At 43.5% G+C, this 12,761-nt stretch overlaps 1 protein-coding gene across 1 annotated transcript in view; it reads left to right on the forward strand.

Moving 5' to 3' along the window:
* CCKAR (cholecystokinin A receptor) overlaps positions 1 to 1,419 on the forward strand; it is a 367,251-nt gene extending 365,832 nt beyond the window's left edge. The window contains exon 5 of the mRNA XM_078678368.1: positions 126 to 1,419. Coding sequence (XP_078534494.1) covers positions 126 to 673 — 548 coding nt within the window. The 3' untranslated portion in view covers positions 674 to 1,419. The remainder of the gene's footprint in view (positions 1 to 125) is intronic.
* Positions 1,420 to 12,761: the final 11,342 nt, after the last annotated feature.

Raw genomic sequence — 12,761 nt, forward strand, 5'->3', positions numbered from 1 at the left:
TAAAGTTCTTGTGCATTTGGCCTTGATCAGTGACAAAGACTATATTTTGTCATAATATTTTAGCACTTTGAAACCAAGTCTATATAAATATCAGTCCTTCATTAAAGCACTTCTCTTGATCCTAGGCACAGACAGGAAAAACAGCTTCAGTGGGAGCAAATACGAGGAAGGCGATGGTTGTTACCTCCAGAAATCTAAGAGGAGGAAGAGGATGGAAATGCAGCAGATATCCACCAACTGCAATGTAAAAATTGACCGGGTCAGAAGCAGTACTTCGGCAGCCATATTAATGGCAAAAAAGAGAGTCATCCGAATGCTGATCGTGATTGTCATCCTGTTCTTCCTCTGCTGGACCCCCATATTCAGTGTCAATGCCTGGAGAGCATTCAACACGATGTCAGCCGATGTGCACCTCTCTGGGGCGCCAATTTCCTTCATCCATTTGCTGTCCTACACCTCTGCCTGTGTAAATCCCATTATTTACTGCTTCATGAACAAGCGTTTCCGCCTTGGCTTCCTGGCTACGTTCACCTGCTGCCCCAGGTGGAGTGCAAGGGCCTTGGAGAGGGGGGCTGGCATCCCTGAGGAGGAGAGCAGGACTACAAGGGCCTCAATTTCCAGATATACTTACAGTAACGTCAGCTTGTCTGCTGCTCTGCCGGGTCCTACATGAGGAGCAGGATAAGGCTGTTTTGTAAGAAACTGATGGTCAGGGGTTCCGCATGGATTTTGACATTGGGAACGGGAGCCCTGTACTTGTTTAAATGGTGGAGATTCATCTAAGGTTGTCATTGGTCATCCATATCCTTGCTCCCTCCCAAGAACCATGATACTATTGTGTCCTGTTTCAGCAGAGTATTTGTTTCCAGTTTGTGTGTGGTTGTGAAAAGAAGCACTTTCCTCACAAAATAAATGACAGCCTAATTTTGCTGGAGCTCAGAAAACCAAGGAGGAGGTGTGAAATCTTGAGAAAGAATTGTGTGGCAAGAAGGTTATTTTGAAAGGACAATCATGAAAAGGTATGCTTTACGTAAGTTATTCATCCTGTGCTCTGCACCTACAGGACCAACGCTCATCAAACTATGAAAATGGTACAATATTGTCAACCATTGATGGAGATGGCTGGATGTGTGGAAAACAAAATGAAATTTTTTTAAATTCTTCTACACAGGTGGAGGTATTAACACAAAGTCTTAATGTTCTTGCATGAACTACGTATTGTGCTTGCTGTCCAGTTGCGTAATGTGGAGATATCCCCAACAAACTGATATGATATTTGGACTGCGTCTTCTCCATCTGCTTCCTTTTTTTTGTTTATTAAAAATAAAATTCCCAGCACCAGCCAAAGGATCTGAAATACAATTCATTCTAAGTTTGTATTATGAAGATCGTTTAATTTTTCAAATATACTGTGTTGAAATTGTGGTTGTTGAATTCCATGTCACTGGATCAGGAATATAAATATTATCTCACAAACTCTATTCAGACACCAGAAAACCATCTTTTCAAATTTTTGCATATATCTTTTTTTTTCAAATAAGGGGTACCCAAGTTAGAAAAGAGCAGTATCATTGGTAGCATTATTTGTTTCATAGGTTTAATTTCCATGATTGATTTCCCACCTGGACCAATTACCACTGGCACACTGTAGAACGGTTAGTGCTATTTCTTCAGCGTTTAGCCCCCCTCAGTGCATATTACATACAGACCCCTTATTGAAACCTTAGAATTTTGAAATAGAAGTATGGCATATACAGGTTTAGGCAAAGTCAATGGTTATCCTTAAAACACAGAAAATAGGTAACAGTAAGAAATAAGTAGATAATTGTCAGCATGGTTTGCAAATTAATGTAGTCTTCTCTCCCATGTTGCTAAATTAGATAGTCTCTTCTCGATCTGTTGTCCCATGTACCACTACATGTCCACAAATACCTGTGTGGAGATCAATACTGCAGATCACTGATTACTATAATTGCCTGTGTCACAGCAAGGAAATAAGTTAGACTGCTAATTTATGGTAGCCTATGAAGGGGACCTTGTTGGTGTTAAAATGCATTACTATTTCGTGTAGTGAATCAAAGATCATATTGTCCAAGACAGTTCTCATTTTATTAATTGTGAAATAATATTAAATAGATTCATAATTGGTTAGTGACATGTATGCCTGCTAAGGCAGAGGACATCTGGTTTTGTTGAACTTTGTTGAGGCCCAATCCACATGTCCTCTGTCAAATGCCATTGGTGTCACTTTTGTAGATCAGGTGTGTATGCACACTTCTCCTCTGCACAGGTGTGTGTACTGCAGATGTGGGATGTCAATACATAAACCTACACCTTAACTTGTGTTTTTTAAATTATATCTTTTGCTGCAGCCGGGGTGGTAAGACTTAGTCCCACAATAAAAACCTTAAATCTTTAACGTTTGCTAGAAAAGAAATATCAAACCCAGATTTACAGAAGAGCTGAAATATGAGGTGATAACAATAGCAACCCTTCTAGTTATTTTGCTCAGCTGAATGCATTCCAAATGATACCATGTTTCTGTGAAGACAGATTGTTCACACCTTCTGAAAAGCTGGAGCTGCAGGCTGTTTCTCCAAAGGACTGGTTACACAACAGCCAGGAAGATAAAGAAAACTTCAAAATGGCTGGCAAAGGTTACAGAAGAGGGGCCTCCAACTCTCACTGGAGGAAGACAGTACCAGAGATATGGGCCAAGTCATAGCTCAGAGAGTAAATTCTCTCTGAGGTTCAGTGGACCAAACAGGATAGTCTAGTGTGGTTAGGCTGTAGGTCAGAGGATCACAATCATAGTATTAGAAGCATTGTTTTCTCATAGTCTTGTTCCCAGGAAAACAAGTGCATCACACTGTGGTAAATTAAATTTACTTATTACCTCACTTCTGAATTTCTATGCTTAATAAATCATAATTTCTTGTCAATGCAAAGCGAGGAGTCCGTGGTGCTCAAATGAAGGAGGAGGAGACCAATAACTCGAGTTAAGGGGAGCGCTTCCAGCGCCAAGCGGGCACAGGAGCAATCTCTCAAGTCTCTCTCTTGAAGTGGGTGTCTTTATTTTCAACAGCAGGACATTTATACAGTCTTGGTCATGAGGCAAAATAGAGGAACAAACAGGTCATGGCAGATAGAGGAACAAAAATCAGCAAGAGGGGCAGATTGTGAAGAAATGGGGGCGTGTCTTAGGCTTCGTGAGGGGACTTGCGATGTGAAATAGTCTGACAGTTGGAAGGGGGAGGCTTCCTCATTTGGGGTTTGTGCTCGTGCTTCATGTCAGAAACAGGAACTATCTTGTGTAAAACAGAGAGCTATCTTGCTGGTTCTGGGAATTGGCTGAACCACAAGAGTCAAAAAGAGGAACTATCTTGTGTAAAACAGAGACCATCTGCTCTCTGGCTTGCAGTAACTATTTCTTAAAACAGTAACTATCTGCTGGTTCTGGGAATTGGCTGAAGCACAGGAAGGGGTGGTCAATGAACTAAGATGCCAGGTGCAGGGTGTCTTACAGTTAAGAACAGGAACTATCTGCTGCTGGTTCCCAGAATTGGCAGAACCACAGAAATGTGTGTGTTCACAGTGTACAACCTTGTGCTTCCTCTATTAGTTGGGGGTGGTCACAGGGCAGTTTGTGTGACAGGCTGAGTTACCAACAATGGACAGGATGTGGCTGAGTCTCTGGCACAACTGGGGGAAGGCACACAGGCAGGCTTCTTGGAATTGGCTCGACCACAAGGAGCAGGGGGTTGTGCAAGATTCAATGGGGATGTGAAGGACAGTTTTCAGACAAGTTTGCTGAGAGCATGTAACACACAAAATGGGTGTTTGTCTGAGAAAAATGGCTGTCGGGCAGAAACAGGGAAATGATGGGGCACAATTGTCAATTTTATTTCCACATTCCCTCCTTGCCCCAGAGTGTACCTACATTATATCTCAATTTGCATGAGATCATCTATACATTCTTGTAGCATAATTCTTTCCCTTTCTCTCTGCTGGATAAGAGGTTTAGGAATGCAGTTTGCAGCGCATAGACCGCACAGGGCAGGGCCACATTGGATGCAAAGGCAGCATCCAGTTATTATCAAGAATATTATACCTGCTGCTGACAGCAGTTGCCATCCCCAGGACGATCTGACATGGGGCACTAGGTGGTCTCAGAGGTAAGTGGATGGGGCCACAAAGACAGGGGGTAACAGGAATGCTATATAGCAAGTTCCCCCACAGTTCAAGGGCAGCTGCACATAGGCCGTTTGGCCACAGATGAAATAAGTATGGCGAGATGCTAGAAATGAGGACTTTCCTCTGCCTTCAAAACTTATAGTGGTATGACAGTCACTGTGTCCTAATGGAACAGAGCCATTTTTCTGGATGCACATGTGTCCTTTTACTGGTGAGACCGAGATGGAAGGGGGACCAGCATTCTTTTTAGGTTTGGTATTTAACATCTTGTAGGACATGGTCATGTTCCCTTGCTTGTATTCTTCACTTTCTAGGACTGTACCGGTCGCCTGAGGATCTCCCTCCTTATTACGGTAACAGGCAGTATTGAGTACCTTGTTTAAATCCCCCCAAGGCCACCCATTCTTGCATGAATTATTTCCATCAGGGCAGGAGGTGGGGGTAGTATCGTCAGCTGTTATTAGGGCGAACCAGGCTTCACAAGTTCCATTATAAGAGAATGGGAAAGGAAAAAGAGGCATCCCTCCCTTTTTCTGATGAGGTGGGATGCGGCCACATATCCAACAATTGGTGCTATTACTGGCCTGCTGAGTGTGGTGTAGCATCTGTATGAAGGTATTGTTTCGCAAGGCTAGTCTATGGGCTTGTTCATGAGGGGGTAGGTCGTGATAGGTGTGTTCCTGAGTGCTGTTGGGTGTATGAGAGGTGTGTTGTGTTGGAGGAAAAACAGTGTGGAGAATCCAACCAAGACACGTCATAACTGCCATGAGGAAAAATAATACTGTCAAACATATAATAGGACCATTATGTCTTTTTCTAGAGTTCATTTTTTCTTTCTCCCACATAGTCAAGGTGTTAAAATCCATTCCCATGCTCCAACCGCTTCACCACTGGACCGACGCCCAATGGACTTAATTAGCCAGAGTCCGAATGGCAGACCTTAACTTTGATTTGTAATCCTGTTGTGGGGTTAGTTCAAACGGCAATAAAGATTGTTCAGTCACAATGTCAGTGGGATTGGCAGGGCCATCAGCAACAGTGTCTTTTTGTCCAAAATGTTTCCGGCAGTGGCTTGCGTGGAGCCAGCCCTTCCTGCCCTCGACCTTCACTGCTGTCCGTGTTGTTAATAGTACGAGTTTTGGCTTCTTCCACCTGGGCTGGAGGGGGCTGGTCTGGTCGAAGTTCCTCACGAGGACCCAGTCCCCGGGTCGGATGGCGTGTTCTTCCGGGTTGCTTTTGTCAGGGAAGGTGGCAGCAACCTGAGAATGACAAGATTGGAGTGCAGACATCAAGGAAGCCAGGTAGTCAGTCAGCATAGTACTGTCAACATCAGTTATTCTTTTAGGCCTTGGCGTACTCCACATATTTGGTGGTCTGCCAAAGACCACTTCATATGGAGATAAGCCAGTTCTGGAATGGGCTACCATACGCATGTAAAAGAGGGCAACCGGTAAGGCTACCATCCAGTCCACGCCTTTGTCAGTGCATATCTTGGCCAATTTTGTCTTCAAAGTTTGGTTGTGTCTTTCTACTAGACCTCCTGCCTGAGGATGTCTTACACAGTGAAACTTCCAAGTGTACCCTAACAGAAGAGACACTTGCTTCATGAGTTCAGAGGAAAAAAGGTTGGCCGTTATCTGAGTAGATGACACGGGGCAACACATACCTCGGGAAAAACTCTCTAACTAATTGTTTAGCAGTTGTCGTTGCAGTGTAATCTGGGACGGGATAGGCTTCTGTCCATCTGGTCAGAGCACACACTACAACTAGTACATACTTGTGACCTCTACATCTCTCCATCTGGATATAGTCCATCTGGAGAACTTCAAATGGATGGTCAGGGGGTTGGAATCCTCCCTGTTCCACCTTTGTGCCTTTTCCTGGGTTGAACTGATTACAAATCATGCACGTTTTAACTTTTTGTTTGGCTGCAGTTCTCAAATGTTTGTTGTGCCATATATTCTGTATGCTGTCTAACATTGCTTTTTCTCCCAGATGCGCTGGTCCATGTATGGTGTTTACCATAACCTGTACCATGGCATCCGGTAGAAACCATACTGCTCTTTCAGGTGTCATCCAGCCTTGATCTGTAAGGACCCCTCCTTTTTCCTTCCATTCTAGCAGTTCCTGTGGTGTGGCGTGACTTTGGACATCCTGGATGTCAGAAAAGGGGTCTCGTATTGTATATTGGCGGTGTGGTATACTTAATTCTGTGTTTGCTGCTAACTTGGCTGCACTGTCTGCAGAATCATTTCCTTTTGATATTTCATCTGTTCCTTTTGTGTGCGCTTTACATTTTAGCACTGCGATTTTCTCTGGTAACTGACTGGCCTCTAAGAGGGCAGTGATGAGTGTAGCATGCTGTATTCTGGACCCATGTGATGTGAGAAATCCTCTCTCTCTCCACAATGTACCGAAGTTGTGTACAACTCCAAAGGCATATTGTGAATCAGTGTAGATGTTAACTGACTTTCCTTTTGCTAAGTGACATGCTCGTGTTAGGGCTATGAGTTCTGCTGCCTGTGCCGACAGTATCTCTATCTTGTGTGCTTCTAAAGTGTCTGTACCATTTGTGACGGCATAGGCTGCTGCTAATTCTCCTGTGGGGAGTCTCATACATGAACCATCAACAAAGAGTGTCATTTCTGCCTTAGCAAGGGGAGTATCTTGTAAATCTGGTCTTGGTTTGGTCACTAAATCAATTATGTCAATACAATCGTGAATTTCTTCAGTAGGAGAGGTCAGTGGCAGCAGTGTTGCTGGGTTTAAAATGTTGCAGTGTCTCATCTCATCTCATATCCGGTGAGTCTGGCTATTGTCAGATGCTGTGTTTGTGTTCTGTTTAACAGAAGTTCTACAGCGTGTGGGACCTGAACTATCAGATGATGTCCCAATACAATAGAATCGCTTTGTCTAATAGCTTGTGCAGTAGCTGCTACTGATTTTAGACATGCAGGCAATGCTTGTGCTACTGGATCTAATGTGCTTGAAAAATAACCACATGGTTTATGTTTGTCTGCTTGAAGTTGGGTCAGAACTGATAGTGCTGTACCTGAGTTTTCTGTTACAAATAATGTAAAATCTTTGGTGTAATTAGGTGTTGCCAGCACTGGGGCTTGACACATAGCTTTTTTAAGAGACTGAAAGGCTTGCGTGTGTTCATCTGTCCAGGGTAATTGTGGAGTAGCGCCAGCTTCGAGTGTTGTCAGCTGCACTAACGGTTTGGAAATGAGTGCAAATTGTGGGATCCACTGTCTACAATATGAGGTGAGACCAACAAAGGCTCGAACTTGTTTCTGTGTTGTTGGTTGTGGTATTTGTAGTATGAGCTGGATGCGTTCCTGTGTAAGCTGCCTACCCTCCTTTGACAGCAAGTGCCCTAAGTATGCCACTTGCTGTAAACAAAATTGGAGCTTACCAGGGGAAACTATATGGCCATTTGCAGCTAGAAATTCTAGTACTAGTAGTGATGCTTCAGCACATGCTGCGTCAGATCTGGCCGTAATGAGGATATCATCAACATATTGTAGTATGGCTGTATCCGTGGGCATTTGAACAGTATCTAGTTGTCTTTTTAATGCTTGGCTATATACGCTTGGACTCTCTGTGAAACCTTGAGGAGCTCTTGTGAATTGGAAACTTCGTCCTTGTAAGGAGAAGCCAAAAAGGTATTGACTGTCTGGGTGAATAGGTATGCTAAAGAATGCGTTTTTCAAGTCAATGACTGAAAAATGCGTTGCTTCCGCATCTATGGCTGTGAGCAGGGTGGAGATGTCTGGAACCACAGGGTGTTGTGGAACGACACATTTATTGAGCTCTCTCAAATCCACCACTAGTCTGTAGACAGGTGGTGTTCCTGGTTCCACTTTTTTATGAACTTGTAAAACAGGGGAATTGCAAATGTTAGAAGTTGTTTCCTTAATCACACCTGACTGTATTAGGTCCTGAATAATTAACATTAATGCTTGTTCAGCCTGAGGTGGAATTTTGTATTGCCTTATGCGTGGTAGTTGGGCTCCCTCTTTCAGTGTAACCTTGTGAGGTGTTATTTCCATACATCCTACTGTGGTAGAATCAGTGGCCCACAGGGTGTGTGGCAAATCTTTCAAACGCTCATCTAATTCTCTACTTGTGTAGTGGCCCTTGAAATCTCGCAGAAATAGTCTGACATCTGTAGGTGAGCAAACAATGACAGCTCCTAATTCTTTCAATGTTTTTATACCAAGCAAGTTTTCTGGACATGATTTTGTCAATATAAGATCTGTAGTTGTCATGAGGGGACCAACCTGCAAGGACAGTGGCTTTGACGTGGCGTTTGTCACAGGTTGTCCCGAGAAACCCAGAGAAATACTTTTTAAACCCGAGAGAGGAGCCTCTGGGACCTCTTGATGGCTTATTGTTGTTTTACTGGCCCCAGTGTCTAGTAGAAACTTCCTATCCTCCCCAAGAAGTCGGACCTCTATAAATGGACCTGTCTGATCTACTGGAATGGGGATTAGGGGCAGTTTGTCATCTTCTCTCTCTGGGCAACATCATGAGAAATCTGGGTAATATTCAGTGTAGGCGCTGTCTATAATATTCATTTGGGCCATTTGTGTTGTCAGTGGAACTGAAGGTGTTGAACTGTCTAGGGAACCATTCTGTTTTGGCTGATATGGGCGTGGCTGTGTCTTACCAGTAGCCAAATTGTGCTTTAAGACAGGGCAATCTTTAACGAAGTGTCCCATCTTTTTGCAATAATTACAAGTGCTTTTTATATTTGTCTGGCTACTTGGTGTCTGTTGACGCTGGGGTGCAGTTTGGGCTACTAATGCTTTCATCTTTGTGTCTTTCATGCGTTTCTTATCATTTTCTTCTTCATCACTAATGCGATTCTGGTGATATTGTAGCATTTGTAACACCTGTGGAGGTGTATGTGCTTGCCAGGTACTTTCTACTTTTAGTACTCTGTCCTTAATGGCTGGCAAGGCGTTATTTACTAATTTGGAAACAAACAGATGCGGGTAAGCTTCACTTGTCGGCGTAAGGCCGCTATTTACCGCAAAACACTTTTCAAGTCTGGTGTAATAATCTCCAATGTCTTCACCATGTTTCTGTTTGCAGGAGGAAATGGCTTCCCAGTCCTCCTTTTTCACTGTTAGTAACTGTGGTAGCACCTTTAAAATAGTGCCAGGAAGTGCTTTTAGTCTGTCTCCTATACCTTGACCTGCTACTCTAGTATTTTCGTCATTCTGAAGTTCAGTCCATCTAATGTGTTCACCTGCTACTTCCCAATCTTTTTCTCTTAGTTTGTCATATATACCTGATGGCAACAATAATTTCAGAATTGCTGTGATAGCAGAAAGAGTATATGTTCCCATCATTAATACATCTCCTAATTCCTTAAAGAATCCAGCAGGATCCTTTGAGTGGGAGGGAACCATCTCTTTCATCCTTAGTAACTCAAGTTTTGTCAAGGGTACATAAATGAAGACGTGTTGTAGCGCTCCATTTGTGTCAGCTCTGGGGTGGACCTCTCTCATGGGGAACTGGCGTGTTTGAGGGAGTCTATTAGTTGATCCACACGTATTATTGAAAGATTTATATTCAGTCTTTTTCTGGTATTTCTGTCTAAAATCTATAAATGTGTTGAGAAAAACTGAACTATTGTGGAGGAGCATGTTATCAGCGCAGTCAGACAGAAAATCTTCGAGTCTTGGATCATGTTTAAAATGAGTGTCATTGAGTGTGATGAGATGTTGTACCATGTAGAGACTTGCTAATCTTTGATGTGAGCGTGGTAATGCTAGAAAAAGTTGGGCTATGAGATCATTGTCATATATCTTATATTGAGAGACCCATAGGGTCGCAGTTCTGGCTATTTCCTCCTCCTCCGGTGTAAGCGGAGGTTCCTGGTCTAACCAGTAGTCTAATGCATTGGATGTATTTTCAAATAACTCATCTGGAGATGACCGTTCAGAGTGACCTTGGAGGAATGTAGGCGGGGGTGTTTGTGAATTAAGGGCGGAAGAACGAACGGGTAGGACTTTTTCAGTAGGTTCAGTAATTTCCTCCTCAAGTTTCTTATTCTCTTCATTTGTTTGCAAGTTTTGCAGAATACGGGTCACCTTACGGGTGAACCTGTCTAGTGCATCATTTATAAGTTCTAGACTAGTGTGGTCGGATGCGGAATCTAATAATTCAAAAAGTGAAACTGGTACATTTCTTTCATCTGCTTGTACGTGTTTTATGAAACAGCAAAGGAGGAACCTATACATGTGCATTTTTACAGGGTGTGATCTTCTTGTAGTCATAGCGTTAATGGCTCGTGAGTTCTCTCCAGTACGAAGAAACTCAGAGGCCGCTTGAAGAAACGTGTAAATTGCTGGTAGATGTCTTATTTCTTCCCAGGAGTCATGAAGTATTTTACTTATTCGGCCCGCCTCCCCTGTGTTGCTCGGAGTTGGGTCATAGGGGCAGTCGGGAATTGTTTTACCTGGGTCTGGACCTACGGCACCCCCTTCTGGAGTGAGAGGTGGTGCGTTATGTTGTAAAAGGGGTGGCGGAGGCAGAGGGTGTTGAATTACTGGAACCTCATATGGAGGTGGAGTATCTAAGAGGAAATTGGTGAAAGTATCCTCTGGTAGTGGGGCTGTAGGCTGTGCTGATGCAATGTTAATGTTTTCAGGTGCAGATGGCAATACAGGATAAAAACCAGTAGAAATGGCTGATTGTTCCCTTTTATTCCTTTCACTAACTACTTCTTTCCCTATTTCTTGTAACTGTTCTTTCTTGGCCTGCTCTGACATTCTCTTACCCTTTTCAACTTTATGCAATTCCTTCTGTTGCCTCCTATGGGCTTCTTTTCTCCATAACTCTACTGAGTCACTCTGTGACTGGCGGACTCTCTTTTTCTTCCATAACTGTTCCTCTAATTTAATAATACATTCCATGTCAAAAGTACCATTTTCAGGCCATCTATATCTGTGTTCTAGGTCTTTAGTATAATCCACCCATAAATCACAATAAATAAGTGCACCGACACCATGTTTTGCATACATGAAGTGTCCTGGAGTATCCCGAGGAGGAAGGGGAATTTCCTTCTCAAGAATACTCCTTTTTGTTGCCATCTTACGTATTTTCGAGAAAATAGGCATGATGGCAAGACTTTCAAAGATTTTAGAAGTGAGAAAAACACAACCAGAACAAATATCTTTACCGTACCCACGAAAGTGGTGAGTCCGTCTTTTATACTAGTTTAGCAGTCCTCACAAAATAAGTGAGAAACACACAAAAACATGTATCTTTACCGTGCCCACAAGGTAGTGAGTCCGTCTTTTATACTAGTTTTAGTAGTCCTCACCAAAGATAGGTGAGAAACCAACAAAACGCGTATCTTTACCGCCCCCACAAAAGCTGTGGGTTCGTTTTTATACTTTTCAGCAGTACTCACCGAAAAATAACTGGAAGGCCTCTTGAAGATTTTGGAAAAACGCGGCGCGCAGTTTCAAGGTGGGATTTGTAGAACCTCGGACTCGTCTGCTTCGCAGGTTGGGCTTTGGTTCAAGACGATCCGCTATTTCCTCACCGCCTCGTGTGGATGCTGGGCCGCAGTCGGTCCCCTTCTTCGCCTCGAGGGAGTTAGCGGGAATTCCCCGTGTTGTGCACTTTTGAAGTCCGTCAACGGTCAGGAGGGGACAGTACCGGGTCCAATATCGCCGGCGCGTGGGGGAAAGGGAATGTCCCTGTTCCGGGCGCCAATTAATGTGGTAAATTAAATTTACTTATTATCTAATTTCTGAATTTCTATGCTTAATAAATCATAATTTCTTGTCAATGCAAAGCGAGGAGTCCGTGGTGCTCAAATGAAGGAGGAGGAGACCAATAACTCGAGTTAAGGGGAGCGCTTCCAGCGCCAAGCGGGCACAGGAGCAATCTCTCAAGTCTCTCTCTTGAAGTGGGTGTCTTTATTTTCAACAGCAGGACATTTATACAGTCTTGGTCATGAGGCAAAATAGAGGAACAAACAGGTCATGGCAGATAGAGGAACAAAAATCAGCAAGAGGGGCAGATTGTGAAGAAATGGGGGCGTGTCTTAGGCTTCGTGAGGGGACTTGCGATGTGAAATAGTCTGACAGTTGGAAGGGGGAGGCTTCCTCATTTGGGGTTTGTGCTCGTGCTTCATGTCAGAAACAGGAACTATCTTGTGTAAAACAGAGAGCTATCTTGCTGGTTCTGGGAATTGGCTGAACCACAAGAGTCAAAAAGAGGAACTATCTTGTGTAAAACAGAGACCATCTGCTCTCTGGCTTGCAGTAACTATTTCTTAAAACAGTAACTATCTGCTGGTTCTGGGAATTGGCTGAAGCACAGGAAGGGGTGGTCAATGAACTAAGATGCCAGGTGCAGGGTGTCTTACAGTTAAGAACAGGAACTATCTGCTGCTGGTTCCCAGAATTGGCAGAACCACAGAAATGTGTGTGTTCACAGTGTACAACCTTGTGCTTCCTCTATTAGTTGGGGGTGGTCACAGGGCAGTTTGTGTGACAGGCTGAGTTACCAACAATGGACAGGATGTGGCTGAGTCT

This window comes from Lissotriton helveticus, chromosome 2_2 (genome assembly GCF_964261635.1).
Source record: "Lissotriton helveticus chromosome 2_2, aLisHel1.1, whole genome shotgun sequence".
NCBI classification, from domain to species: domain Eukaryota; kingdom Metazoa; phylum Chordata; class Amphibia; order Caudata; family Salamandridae; genus Lissotriton; species Lissotriton helveticus.